The sequence below is a fragment of the Lepisosteus oculatus genome, chromosome 7 (genome assembly GCF_040954835.1).
Source record: "Lepisosteus oculatus isolate fLepOcu1 chromosome 7, fLepOcu1.hap2, whole genome shotgun sequence".
NCBI classification, from domain to species: domain Eukaryota; kingdom Metazoa; phylum Chordata; class Actinopteri; order Semionotiformes; family Lepisosteidae; genus Lepisosteus; species Lepisosteus oculatus.
This window is the reverse complement of record NC_090702.1, coordinates 19,524,764-19,537,964: the sequence shown is the minus strand read 5'-3', so window position 1 is coordinate 19,537,964 and position 13,201 is coordinate 19,524,764. Positions and strand designations below refer to the sequence as shown.

The window sequence follows — 13,201 nt, the reverse complement described above, 5'->3', positions numbered from 1 at the left end:
TACTCTAAACTAAGCTGTAACGGAAAACTAAAAAAAAAACATGGATTCCACAACAATCCCAACCCTACACCACAGCTAAGAAAACAAATCTGATATGTGTCGCGTTTTTGCCGTTCCTTCTTCTTACACCTCTCTTCAGAGGCTCTCAGGACATCCCGTAATGGCATATAAAACCGAACCGCTCTCTTCAACCAATTCAGAGAGAGACACAATTTAGGGACATTCCCACCTCCAAAAATGGACTCCCGCACAGGAGGGGAGTAAAAATGTAACACTTGGCTCTAAGAAACTATAGATAAAATATTCATTTTTATAGCTGCACAGCTTTAGATCAGCAAAATGAATTGCATTGCTTGTAAAATGAGATTACATGTATTTGATTGTTTTTTTCACATTTAATAAACATGCTTCTGCCCTTGACAAGATAAAGTGACCTCTTGCACTACATGCTGACACAGGTGCTCCATTTTTCACAGACAAAATGCTGTGAATATAATAGACTGCAACACCTCTCTACAAAACATCATAATCTTTGTACCTTTCTCATGAGATGAGAAAAAGAAAACTTTTTTAACACTCAGCATGCCTGAGATAGCTGAGATGAAATGATTCTATTAACTTTTTTATTTGCTTTTATAACACAGCAAGAAGGTGCTGTGTGGAATAATATTTTAATTCTCAAGATGTATAATGCAAATTTATACTCATCCAAAGCAATATGTTATCAGAAATTTTAAACGCCTGCGGAGTGTGACTGCATTGATCACACCTGTCCCGTCCTCTTCTACTGGTTCAGTTTGATCTGAACTGAGTGAGACATACTGTAGATAAGGAGAAACTGTTTGCTCAAGGTGTAGCTGCGACAACTGAATATACAATGTTCAGGATTTTCAATAAAAGTCCAACTGCATTGACCTTATTGATCAACCTAAATTACAGTTAGCCTGCTAGTCACAAGATTTCTCTTGTTGCAAAGTCATGATCAGAATTCTGATTATGTATGTATTGGTACGAGCCTGGTATCCTGGAAAAGGTTTGTTTTCATGTTTGGACAATTGTGGTCGCAGTCAAATGGTTGGCATTCATGCCTGGTTGCCAGGTTTCAAGTGAGAGAAAACAAGCAAATTTCTATAGTTATGAAATACATTTGAATTTTTGAAATCATAGTTGGTGATTTGTTGGGATTTTATCAGTTGGAGTGTTTTTCTCTCCCCCCATGTTCCTACCTGGTTATGGACAAAGAGACACTGAATTTTAGGACCATGTTGCTTATCAGATAGCACATGTAGAAACCTTTCCTTAAGATTTAATGCAGAGGTGACTGCGTGATTAAACTGTATAAGATCTGTAGGATCCTAGATGATAGTAAACTTGGATTAAAAAATAGGTCTTGCTTAACTATCTTGTCAGGAACAACGGTAATAGAGACAAAGAGCATATATTGTGGTGTATCTACTGTATATTTTCAGAAGGTTTTTGATAAAATTAATTGTAAATCATTACATCGCAAATTAAAGGCAGTAGATATTATTATTTGATATATACAGGAAATGTGTGTAATCGGGGTGATGTAATTAGTGGAGTATTACCAAATCTTCCTAATTTGTATCTGTCATCTAGATTCTTGTATGGTATACTAAAATACTCAGGTTTGCAGATAGCGGTGAAACAGGAGTTTTACAAAACACTAGAATCAGCAAATTAAATTCCCCCCCAAATTAGATTAAATTCAAGAATGAGCAAACACCTGACATGTAATGCAGACAATTGCAGATTATTATAGGCATATGAAGGTTGCAAAAAACAAACTTTAAATATAAAACAGGAAACTATGGAAGCCCGTTTCCGCCAGGGAGTAAAAAAAAAACCCGCTATGGTATCTCAGAATTCCGACTTAGTATCTCAGAATTGCGACTTAGTAAGTCAGAATTCTGACTTAGTATCTCAGAATTCCGATTTAGTATCTCAGAATTGCGACTTAGTAAGTCAGAATTCTGGCTTAGTATCTCAGAATTGCGACTTAGCAACTCAGAATTCCGACTTAGTATCTCAGAATTGCGACTTAGTAAGTCAGAATTCCGACTTAGTATCTCAGAAGCCGGAATTCTGAGTTGCTAAGCCGGAATTCTGAGTTGCTAAGCCGGAATTCTGAGTTGCTAAGCCGCAATTCTGACTTGCTAAGCCGCAATTCTGACTTGCTAAGCCGCAATTCTGACTTGCTAAGCCGCAATTCTGACTTGCTAAGCCGCAATTCTGACTTACTAAGTCGGAATTCTGACTTACTAAGTCGCAATTCTGAGTTACTAAGTCGGAATTCTGAGATACTAAGTCGGAATTCTGAGATACCATAGCGCGTTTTATTTTTACTCCCTGGCGGAAACGGGCTTCCATAGGAAACACTAAACTTGAAGAGGCAATTTATGAAAAAAAAAACAACAGCTGTTTACTGTATGGTGACACATGATTAATCAATAAAAAAAACAAAATGTTAGGATATATAGTAAAAAAGCATAATGTTTTAAAAATATATGCTTGTTATTATTACTTGATCATACATGTGCATCTTTCCTCCTGACCCTGAGGCAGAGCATGTGTGCAGTCTATCATGTCTGCTGGCAGTCATATCAAAGACAGTGTGTGCTGCATGATAACCAATTGCAGCTCCTTACTCACTCCCCTGCTAATCTCTGTAGATACCATGAGATAGTTGGCAGCCAAAACACTGACTGCAGACAAGGAGGCAGTGGCAGTGGTGGAGCCCCATCTGTGAATCGGATTTTCTTGCCTCACTGGGTGAGACCTTGAAAGTTGGATTAGGAGACACACTGAAGGTGAAGCCAGGAAGACAGAGGAAAAAAAAAAGCTTCTTTAGTCCACCTACTGATGATAAAGCCTTCAAGAGTTCATTCTAAAATAGTCTGGGGCAAAAAGCAAATTATTAAACTCCAATTTAAAAAAAATCCTTTTATTTTGGTATAAATCTCATTCTTTTTAAGTTGTGCCTTAAAACAAAAGATGGTTTATTGATTTATCATATAATAAAATTATTAATAAACACAAGGGTAAATATCTTTTTTTTAAATGTGAAATCTCAGATATTGCCTTCTCCAAAAAGCTCCACACAAAATATTCTCCCAAATATGGATAGTCATTAGGTTAAACGTAAGACTAGGTTAGTCACTCATTAATAATAAGGTTTATCATTAATGTGGATGTTTAAAAAAAGATTAATAACTTGATATAATGAACATGCATATTTGAGTTTGCGACATAGAATAATGTTTCTTTTTCAATGTACTCCGAGCATAGGCTTAATATTTCTATTTGCCATAATGTTTAAATCCAAATTCTGAAATCTGTCAAAATGAGAAAACTGGGTCAATCTAAATCTGTTTCTTGATTTAAAAGAAGTAGGGTCTTGATAGTGCTTCATTTGTCAAATACAGTGCCTATGGAAAGTTTACATACTCTTCCTAAAAGTTTATATCACATTTTATATCCTAACAGCCTGAAATCAAGACACATTAGTTTTTTACCTTAATTTATACATTATAACACACAACCACCAAAAAGGTGGACAAAAATGTTCAAACATTCTGCAAGGTAATTACAGGTGGAAAACCTAGAAAAATAGGTTGGATAAATGTATTTTTAAATTGCCTTTGGTATAACCAATTGCTTTCCACATCACACAACAACTTAACTAGCCTCCACCTGTGTTCAACTGAATCAATTCTGTGAATTCAGCTGTTCCTGTAGGTCTCTGCTGGGTAGTGCATCTCAAAATGAAGAGTCAAAATCTGGGTAACAAGGACCTTTGAGATAAAATTGCAAAAAGGCAGAGAGAAGGAGATGGATATAAAAATATTTCAAAGGCCATAGATATCCCTTGGAACATTGTCAAAGCCAAAATCATTTTTAAAAAGTGGAAGGCACATGGAACTACAAAGACTTTTCTAAGATCAAGTTGTTCTCAAATATGGATGACTGAGTAAGGCATAAACTGATCAAAGAGGCCACTAAGAATCTAATAACATCTTTGAAGGACTTGCAGACAAAGATTGGTCAGTGTCTACATCTCACAACAATACCCCAAACTCTCCACAAGACTGGGCTGTATTGAAGAACGGCAAGAAGAAAGCCAAAACTCAAAAAAGACCACTTCAAATCTTATTTAAGGTGGAGATTCTGAAGGTATGGGGAAAAATGTTTAGTGGTCTGATGATCCTGAAATCAGGCTAGATTTTTTGGGGAGCCTAAATGCAAAATGTTTTCTGGTGAAAACTCAGTACTTTACATCACCCACAGAATGCTTGTAAAACATGGACAGAGGCAGCATTCTGTTAAGGGAGTGATTCTCTGCAGCAGGGACTGGGACAGTAGTCAGAATAGAAGGGGAGCTGGACAAAGCAAAAATAAAATGGAGTCTTTAGGAAAACCTGCTACCTTCTGTAAGGAAGCTAAATTAAGTATGGGAGTTTACCTTCCAACTTCACAACAACCCTAAGCACACAGCCAAAGCAACAGCGAAGTTGCTAAAGAGGAAAAAGGTCCAATCCAAGCCAGGAATGGGCAAACATTGCCAAATCTATGTGTGGTATGTTGTGGGAAATTCTTCATCAGAGGAGCAGGACACAGTCTTGTGCAGATTCAGTTTTATTGAGCTTAATAAGGACAGCAACCCGTGCAGGGTCTGCCCCACAGAACAGACAAACTGCAAGGATTTCCCAGCTCTAACAAGAAGGTCAGAAAGAAGTTTGTCTCACAATCTGAGTGCTGGTCCTGTTCTTGTCCTGCTCTAGGTTCTGTCTTTTGATATGCAGCAGACATTGATCTGCGTTATCCTGTTTATGGTATGTTTGTGGGTGTTGGTCCTGTCTTTTGTTATGTAGCATTACGCTGGAGCTGCTAAAGCAAGTCAGCTTTATTGCATCTTAGCATAACGTTTGTTAAAGGCTAAATTGAAGAATGATAGCTGCAACTAAAACAAAAGGCGTGTCCTCCAAGTACTAATTTATAGGTATACAGTGTACACTTATCCAAGCCATTTTTCTAGGTTTTCATTTATAATGACTACAGAATGTCTGATCATTTCACTTTTCATTTGGAGGTTATTACAATGTATAAATAAAGGTAAAATCAAAAGGCACTGTATATAATCATGACCGCTATTAATAATAATTTACATAGCTAATGTTTCTATCTTAGCAACAGTGCATGAAAATCTGGCTCTGCTTCGGATGGATGGTTTTGCTGGAGAAACGTGGGTGTGAAGAAGGGCCAGTGCATACCCTTTTCACATGACTTGTGCTGGGGTCTTTCATAATCTTTGGTGGCCCACCTATTTTGGTTTTTGGAAAAGTCACATTCTTTGTTATTTTTTATTTAGGTACAGTTATGGTAAATGACTTAATGTATTTATTAGTTGTGTGTTTGCCTCACCTGTTGTGGATCCACAGTCTATCGTTTGTTCCACTGTGTTGTGTCAGGGTTAAAGGGGTCTGACTCCTGGATTAAATGAAGGACTCCTGTCCATCAACTGGTATTTAAGAGTATTTAACCTGGCACTCATAGTGTAGAAACTCTTTGTTTTGTCTTTGTCTCCATGTGGTTTACATATTGTACCTTGCCTGTGTTTACAATGTACAGTTTGTAAGTTGTTTATATTGTACTAGGTTGTGATTACAAGGCTGGTGTTTACTAACTTTTTTGAGATTGCTAGTGGGAACTTTGCTGAAAGGATTGCAGTTTTCTCCTTTTGCCTCATTTTTTTAATATTTTTTGTAAATATTTTTTTTCTACATGACCACATATTTAAACAAACACCTTTTGCACATTTTACTGGTTTTTTTTTCGTGGCATTTGTGACTAACTCTGGATTTCCTCTCAAGTGCTTTTGTCACAGTGAGTAAAGTAACTTCCTCAAGGATACAGCTGTAATGTAATGTCTGGGATTTGAACATGTAACCCTCTAGTCATTAAATATGCGTGGTCGAACTAGTGGTGTTAGCTGGGAGTGCTGTTTTATACTTCTATAGCTCTGACATTGTTAGTTTAAGACTAGGAATGTTAGTAGTTGACAGTAACTGGTTTTCACCAACACGAAAGACAGGGCCTCATGACTTCTGTTTTTTTTTTCATTACCAAGCTTTAAAACAATTAATGATTATGAATTGTGTGGATACATAACACAAAATAATAAGCAATTTCATATGTTGCAAAACATAGGTTATGACAGGAGGTACTGTTTTTTTTAGTGGAGCCCTTGCTTCAGTTCCAGAACTTGGGGTGCTATCTGTATGGAGTTTGTATGTTCTCCCCGTGTTCACATGGGTTTCCTCTGGGTACTTCGGTTACCTCCCATAGTCCAAAAACATTCTGGTAGGTTAATTGGCATCTGGGAAAACTGGTCCCAGTGTGTGTGTCTTTGTGACTGTGTGTCTGAACTGAGATGGACTGGCATTCCATCTATTGTGTTCTCAATCTTGTGCTTGTTGATTGCAAGGATATACTCTGGCTCCTCTGCAACCCTGTATTAGAGGAAGAGGTTAGAAAATGGATGGTTGAATCAATGTTTTCATGTTTCATTTGGCAACTAAATTCACAAAGTACTAATACTGCAGACTTGTAATTTACTTGTTTATGAGAATACACAGAATTTTCCATTCAATTTTAAACTGCTTTGATTGTGTTTTTGGTACATAATTCATTTGTAGGTTTATCCTGGAATGGTTATTGAAGGTTTTATTTAGTGTCTGTTGTCCAGCTGATATCTTGTGCGCAGACACAGGCATTCTGAATCTGCTAAGCTAAAATATAATTAAAATTCATAAAATGTAGTCTTTTATTTATAGTTCTTATGTCTGTGGCCCATTCTGTTATAGTACTTGGGCCATTGTTGTGCAAATGAGATTCTAATCCATCTCACAGCAGTGCATTGTTTGAGTTTCTCAAGGTTAATGGTGATTTTCATTGTTCCTGATCAAAGGTGGTCTCATTATATTCTTCCACCTTTTCTCCCAAGAAGGAAAATCGAAGGTGTACTATCAAAAGCATAAACATGCATCTGGTGCACTATATCTCATTTAAAATTCAACAAGGGCATAATGAGGCAAAGCCAATTATATGTCAGATGCCTGTTTGAGGAAAATAAATCATGTTAACTTGCAAATAAGAGGTTTTGAAATGCAGAATTGAGAAGCTAAGAGAAATTGGCAAAACAGAAACATGCAGAATTATTTAAAAAAATGAAACAGTAGCACAAACAGTAGTAGCAGCATGGTGGTGCATTGGTTAACGTTGTTGCTCATGCTGGGGCCCTGGGGCCAATTCTGAACATGGGTGCTATCTGTGGGGAGTTTATATTTTCTCCCTGTGTTCACATGGGTTTTCTCAGGGTGCGCTGTGGGTTCCTCCCACAGTCCAAAGGCATGCTGGTAGGTTAATCGGCTTCTCGTAGGGAAAACTGGCCCTGGTGTGAGTGTGTGTGTGTTTGTGTCTGTGTACCCTGTGATAGACTGGTATCCCCTCCAGGGTGTACCCTGTCTTGCCCCCAGTTGCTTGGCGGCATAGGGTCCAGCACACTCCGTGACCCTGTATTGGAAAAAGCAGTTTGAAAATGGATGGCTGGAAATACTATAGTTAGTACAGAGGTATTTACTGGAGGCATTGCATATACTGTATAGTTCTTGAATTTTTTTATTTTCAGTATATGTATTATAGTGAGCATGAAAAGAAGCTTATAATTGTGTGTACATGCTTTTAGGAAAATAAAATATACCCATTCTGGATATTGATTACATGTTTTGGTGCCTGTGCAGTCACAGTATATGATCTATATATCCACGTATATATTGTATACTCCGACCACAACACTGTGCTTCTCAGGCCGATCTACCAGCCGCTGTTCAAGAGGCTCAAACTGGAGACAAGAACAGTAAAAGCCTGGGACTCGGAGAGCACTGAATGGCTTCGGGATTGCTTTGACTGCACACGATGGGACGTGTTTAAAAACACATCAAAATACAGTCACGAACTCGCTGTTGTGGTATCAGATTATATTTCTCTCTGCGTCGACTCTATCATCCCTACCAAAAACGTTAAGGCTTTTCCCAATAACAAACCCCGGGTAACAAAAAGCCTTAATCTTGTCCTCCTTAAAAAGAAACAAGCTTTTTCTCAAGAGGACATCCAGTTCAGGAAGGAAGTGCAGAGAGAGGTGAAAAGGGAGATCAGGAAAGCTAAGGAACAGTATAGGGTAAAAATAGAGAACACCATGACAACAGGTGACACCAGGATGACATGGCAGGGCATTAAAAGCATGGCCAATATCCCTCAGAAGTGTAGTGGCAGCACTGTACCTCTGTTAAATGGTATGGACGGGCAACAGCTGACCAATGATCTGAATGTGTTTTATACCTGCTTTGAGTTGAAATCTATAACTACTTCAGCTCACAGTGCTATTATCCCTGTATCAGGAGAGGCTTTCTTTAAAATTGACACAGCAGAGGTACGTACACGTTTTAGGAAAATCAATATTAGGAAAAGTGCAGGTCCAGATAATGTGTGTGGTAGGGTCCTACAATCTTGAGCAGATCAGCTTTATGATATTTTTAGTTTTCTATTCCAGATGTCCTTAAACTTACAGATCATTCCCTCTCTGTGGAAGAAATAGTAATAGTAGTAATAATAATAATAATAATAATAATTGCTTACACTTATATAGCACTTTTCTGGCACTAATGGGGGACAGGTAATGGGGACTCCCCTCCACCACTGTGCAGCATCCACCTGGATGATGCAATGGCAGCCATGGAGCGCCAGAACGCTCACCACACATCAGCTATTAGTGGGGAGGAGAGCAGATTAATGAAGCCAGTTCATAGATGGGGATTATTAGGAGGCCATGATTGGTAAGGGCCAATGTGAAACCCTACTCTTTTTGAGAAACACCCTGGGATTTTTAATGACCACAGAGGTTTTACATCTCATCTGAAGGACGGCGCCTGTTTACTGTAAAGTGTCCCCGTCACTGTACTGGGGCATTAGGACCCACACAGACCGCAGGGTGAGCGCCCCCTGCTGGCCCCACTAACACCTCATCCAGCAGCAACCTTAGTTTTTCCCAGGAGGTCTCCCATCCAGGTACTGTCCAGGCTCACAGTTGCTTAGCTTCAGTGGGTTGCCAGTTGTGAGTTGCAGGGTGATATGGCTGCTGGCAGATCCATCTTTATTCCTATTCCTAAAACTGCCAAGCCGAATTGCCTTAACAGAATCCCTCACATCTCTCCCTATGAATACTCTTGAGAGAATAGCGAAACAACACATCACAAAGAGCACACAAGCCCTCATCGACCCCCTGCAGTTTGCATATAGGGAAAGGAGGGGAGTAGACGATGTAGTTCACACATGGTTAAATCTGGTCTATCAACATCTGGACCAACCAGGGACCTTTGTAAGTATTTTATTTGTTGACTATTCTTTTCAACACAATACAACCACTGTTGCTTGCACAGAAAATCTCAAAGTACTTCAATCGGAATGAGAACTTGATAGGGTGGGTGCTAGACCTCCTAACTAACAGGTCTCAACAGGTCAAATTGGGGAAGTGCTTATCTGACATTCACTACACATCAGTTGGATCACCACAGGGCTGTGTCTTGTCCCCTCTGCTGTACATTTTGTACACTAATGATTGCATAAGCAAACACACAGATAGACATCTCACTCAGTTTGCTGATGACACAGCCCTGGTCAGTTTATTAAAGGACACAGAATACCATCATGGGCCCATTCTAAATGATTTTACTAACTGGTGCAACGAGTTCTCCATAAAGTTAAATGTCTCAAAAACAAAGGAACTGGTTATTGATTTTAGGAAAAATACCACACCCCCTCAACCCACTACAGTTGATGCTCAGCCTATTGAAATTGTCGATGACTATAAGTACTGAGGACTGGTCATTGACAAAAACCTAAAATGGGACAAATGTTGTGACACTACCTATAAAAAAGGCCAACAGAGACTCTTCTTTCTTAGAAAACCCAGCTACTTTAAGGTAGATAAAACAATCCTTACACTTTTCTATAAATTATTAATTGAAAGTGTAGTAACATACTTCTTCACTTGTTAGTTTGGCAACATAAGTACCAGTAATTGTATTAGGCTGGGTAAATTAGTGAATATAAGTGGCAAAATAATCAGGAATAATCAAATCAGCTGAAGCATCCTTTACAAACAGAGGATGACTAAGAAAGCCAAAAGCATCATGGAGTGTGTGTCTCACCCCCTCCATTGTGAATTCACACTTCTCCCATCTGGGAGACGCATCTGTGCCCCCAGGTGTAAAACCAACAGACTCTTTTATTCCCACTGCAATTACGCTCTTAAACAATGCAAAGTAGCTACCTTGTCTCTTGTTTCTTTTCTCCTGTAACACTACTGTATTCTCTTCCCTTTCGATGATGTGTATTTGTCATTGTGTTGTGTTTGACTGAGCCGTAAAACATATTTCCCCTAGGGGACAATAAAGCTTGAATTGAATATACACAAAAGCTTTATACAAGTCATTCTGAATTCCCATGTCAAAGTTGCTGGCAATCTAGACATGTGGATAAATGAAGAAAGACACCAGCAGCACATATTCGATTGACTGACACACTCTTGAAAACTTGTATGCAGCTTGTATGTGTAGAGAATCTAACACAGTGTGTGTAGATTTTTTTTCTTACTAATCTGTACATTGTATTATCCAGTGTTCTCTGTTTTAATTTAGATTAAATTGATCATTGACTGACCATGATACACTTACGTGACTTAGTTACATAAGCACTGATCACCTAATTAGTGAGAGAGTTGTATCTATTGGCCAAAGCTGATGGCGTGATTTAAGATGTTGAATGTCAAGCCTGGTGAAAATCATGAAAGTCTTACATAGAAAGGAATGAATATACCCAACGTATCAGGAGAACAATGCCTCTGTGCCACTGATATGTTGGAGGACAGACTAAATCACTGTAGGTGGACTCACCAGCACTGGAAGGAAATTCTCTTGAACAAATTTTATACAGTATATCGATGAAGTCTATGGACTTCACTTGCTGCACTTCATGTGAGCTCATCTTGACATGACAACATTGCACCAGGAAAATCAATATTTTCATGATGCTCATGTAACAGTGACTTTCATGTGAAGATGAGAATGTGACAATAATGCCATAGATACCTTAAACGCCAGACCTGAGCCCCACTGCACCTTTATGAGATGAGTTGGGACTGTGTATGCCCAATGTATGTATGTAACACCATGTATGTTGGGACTATGGGATCTTCTAGAAGATTGTGGATAATTCCACAAGACAGCGCCTGCATCCTGGAGCAAAACATGTTGCATATGTACAACCTGTTTTTTGTCCGGTGGTGTCTTCAAATGCCATTAACCTATGACTTCTACTGTCAAAACGCGATTGATCATCTCCATTGGTGACAAGGGTTAATCAGACGAATGACTTAAGCTATGTTATGTCAGGTGGATGATCAGTATAGAAATTTGTGTTCAATTCCTAAAGCACATCATCCTTGAAATCTGGTGTTTTATTACAGAATAAATTCATTTTGGGCCTAAATACTTATACTTCAATTTATAGAAATCAGTAAGGGATGGAACATGTTTTTCATTTTTGAGTCTTTTGAATAAAATATAGATTTTTTTTCCTTTGTTTCTCTATGAGGTTGTGACAGTTTTTATACATAATTTTATCATTTGAGTATCAGATTTGAATCTATGTTAGTGTGGCTGTGGAGAAAATGGTGCATAGTGTGACTTCCCAGCCTAGTATGTCAATTCAGCATAGAGAGGGACGGCAGACACCATAAAAATTGCAGTCTGTATGTAATCTCTAAAATTTCACCGAGTGTATTTTCTTAGGTTGGAGAAGCATACTGTATGATAAAACCAAGGTTAATAGCAATAGTCTTCCGATATGAAACAAAAAAGTGCATTATATTTTGAAGTACCGTAACTCATATTTATAAAGCGTACTGTACATGTGCTGTAATACAACATTGTAAACGATTGCATAATCTGTTTCTAATATCATATTGGTCTCTGTCTCAGAATGCGAACTCTGTTTGTTGCTGGTGAACGCTGTGATGTGGAGACTTTGGATTGGGCTAAGAAGATATTCAAGGTGCCTGTCCTGGATCACTGGTGGCAGACTGGTAGGTGCATAGTGCTCTGTATACTTTCAAACATATGTATAAGCACTTAAGCTGCTGAATATTACGCCTGGTGGAAAACAAGTAAGACCTAACCCGATAGGAACCAGTCTACCCCACTTATCAATGTAAGTGTCAGAATTGTATACCAAAGTCTCTTTCATTCTGACTCCTTTACATTTAGGGTATTATTAATATTTTGTTTGGCAAGTCTAAGGAAAATTAGCTTTAAAATTGAGAAAAGGAAGCACTTCTTCCCTCAAAGGGTTGTGGGATAGTCATAAATTAGAATTATATCAGAAATGTCCAGGGACTGTTGGCAGCTGTTGGTCTGGTGTTTCTGGCTTTTCTCTGATGCCTGAAATGTCTACAATATCTTCTTAAGGCTGGGCATCTTTCCATAACCCATTTCACTCCCCCAGAGAGCTGTAATCCTGCCTTAAGTAGATGGTAAATATTATAAAAACGTAGCTTTTGCATAAATACAGAGTACTAGGAATTGCAAATTAAAATCTTGGATTATTTTGAAAACTGTACACACTCAAAACATGGCGTCTTAATATTTACAGCCTGAATCAGCTCATTAGGAAAGGTCTGTCCTCTTGAACTTTGTTTTGAAAGATTACATTTTTATGGCATTGTGCAAATGTCCTTATTTCTGTACTCACATCCATTCAAAATATGATCTGTGTAGTACAATAATTAATTGCTTGAATTTTGCATGTAACTGCCATAAACAGTAAAGAAAACTTATTTGGAAGGGTTTAATACTTCATGCTTATAATGCATATGTAGTTAGTTGGCCTTTTCAAGTGAAATACTGTATAAACATGACAATTTGACCATGGTGTATAACTTTTCCTGGATAGTGACAGTACTGTACGTACCAGAGAGCATAACCAGTGTCCACACCATAGAAACTGGAATTATTGAGACATAGTTAGTCTTTTTTGAAGAAAATTGTCCGTTTGTAAAATAAAAGTC

General features: G+C 38.2%; 1 protein-coding gene across 1 annotated transcript in view; it reads left to right on the top strand.

Annotated features, from left to right (window-relative positions):
- acss3 (acyl-CoA synthetase short chain family member 3) overlaps window positions 1-13,201 on the top strand; it is an 87,756-nt gene that overhangs the window by 39,135 nt on the left and 35,420 nt on the right. Inside the window, exon 9 of the mRNA XM_015352836.2 lies at window positions 12,117-12,220. Coding sequence (XP_015208322.2) covers window positions 12,117-12,220 — 104 coding nt within the window. The remainder of the gene's footprint in view (window positions 1-12,116; window positions 12,221-13,201) is intronic.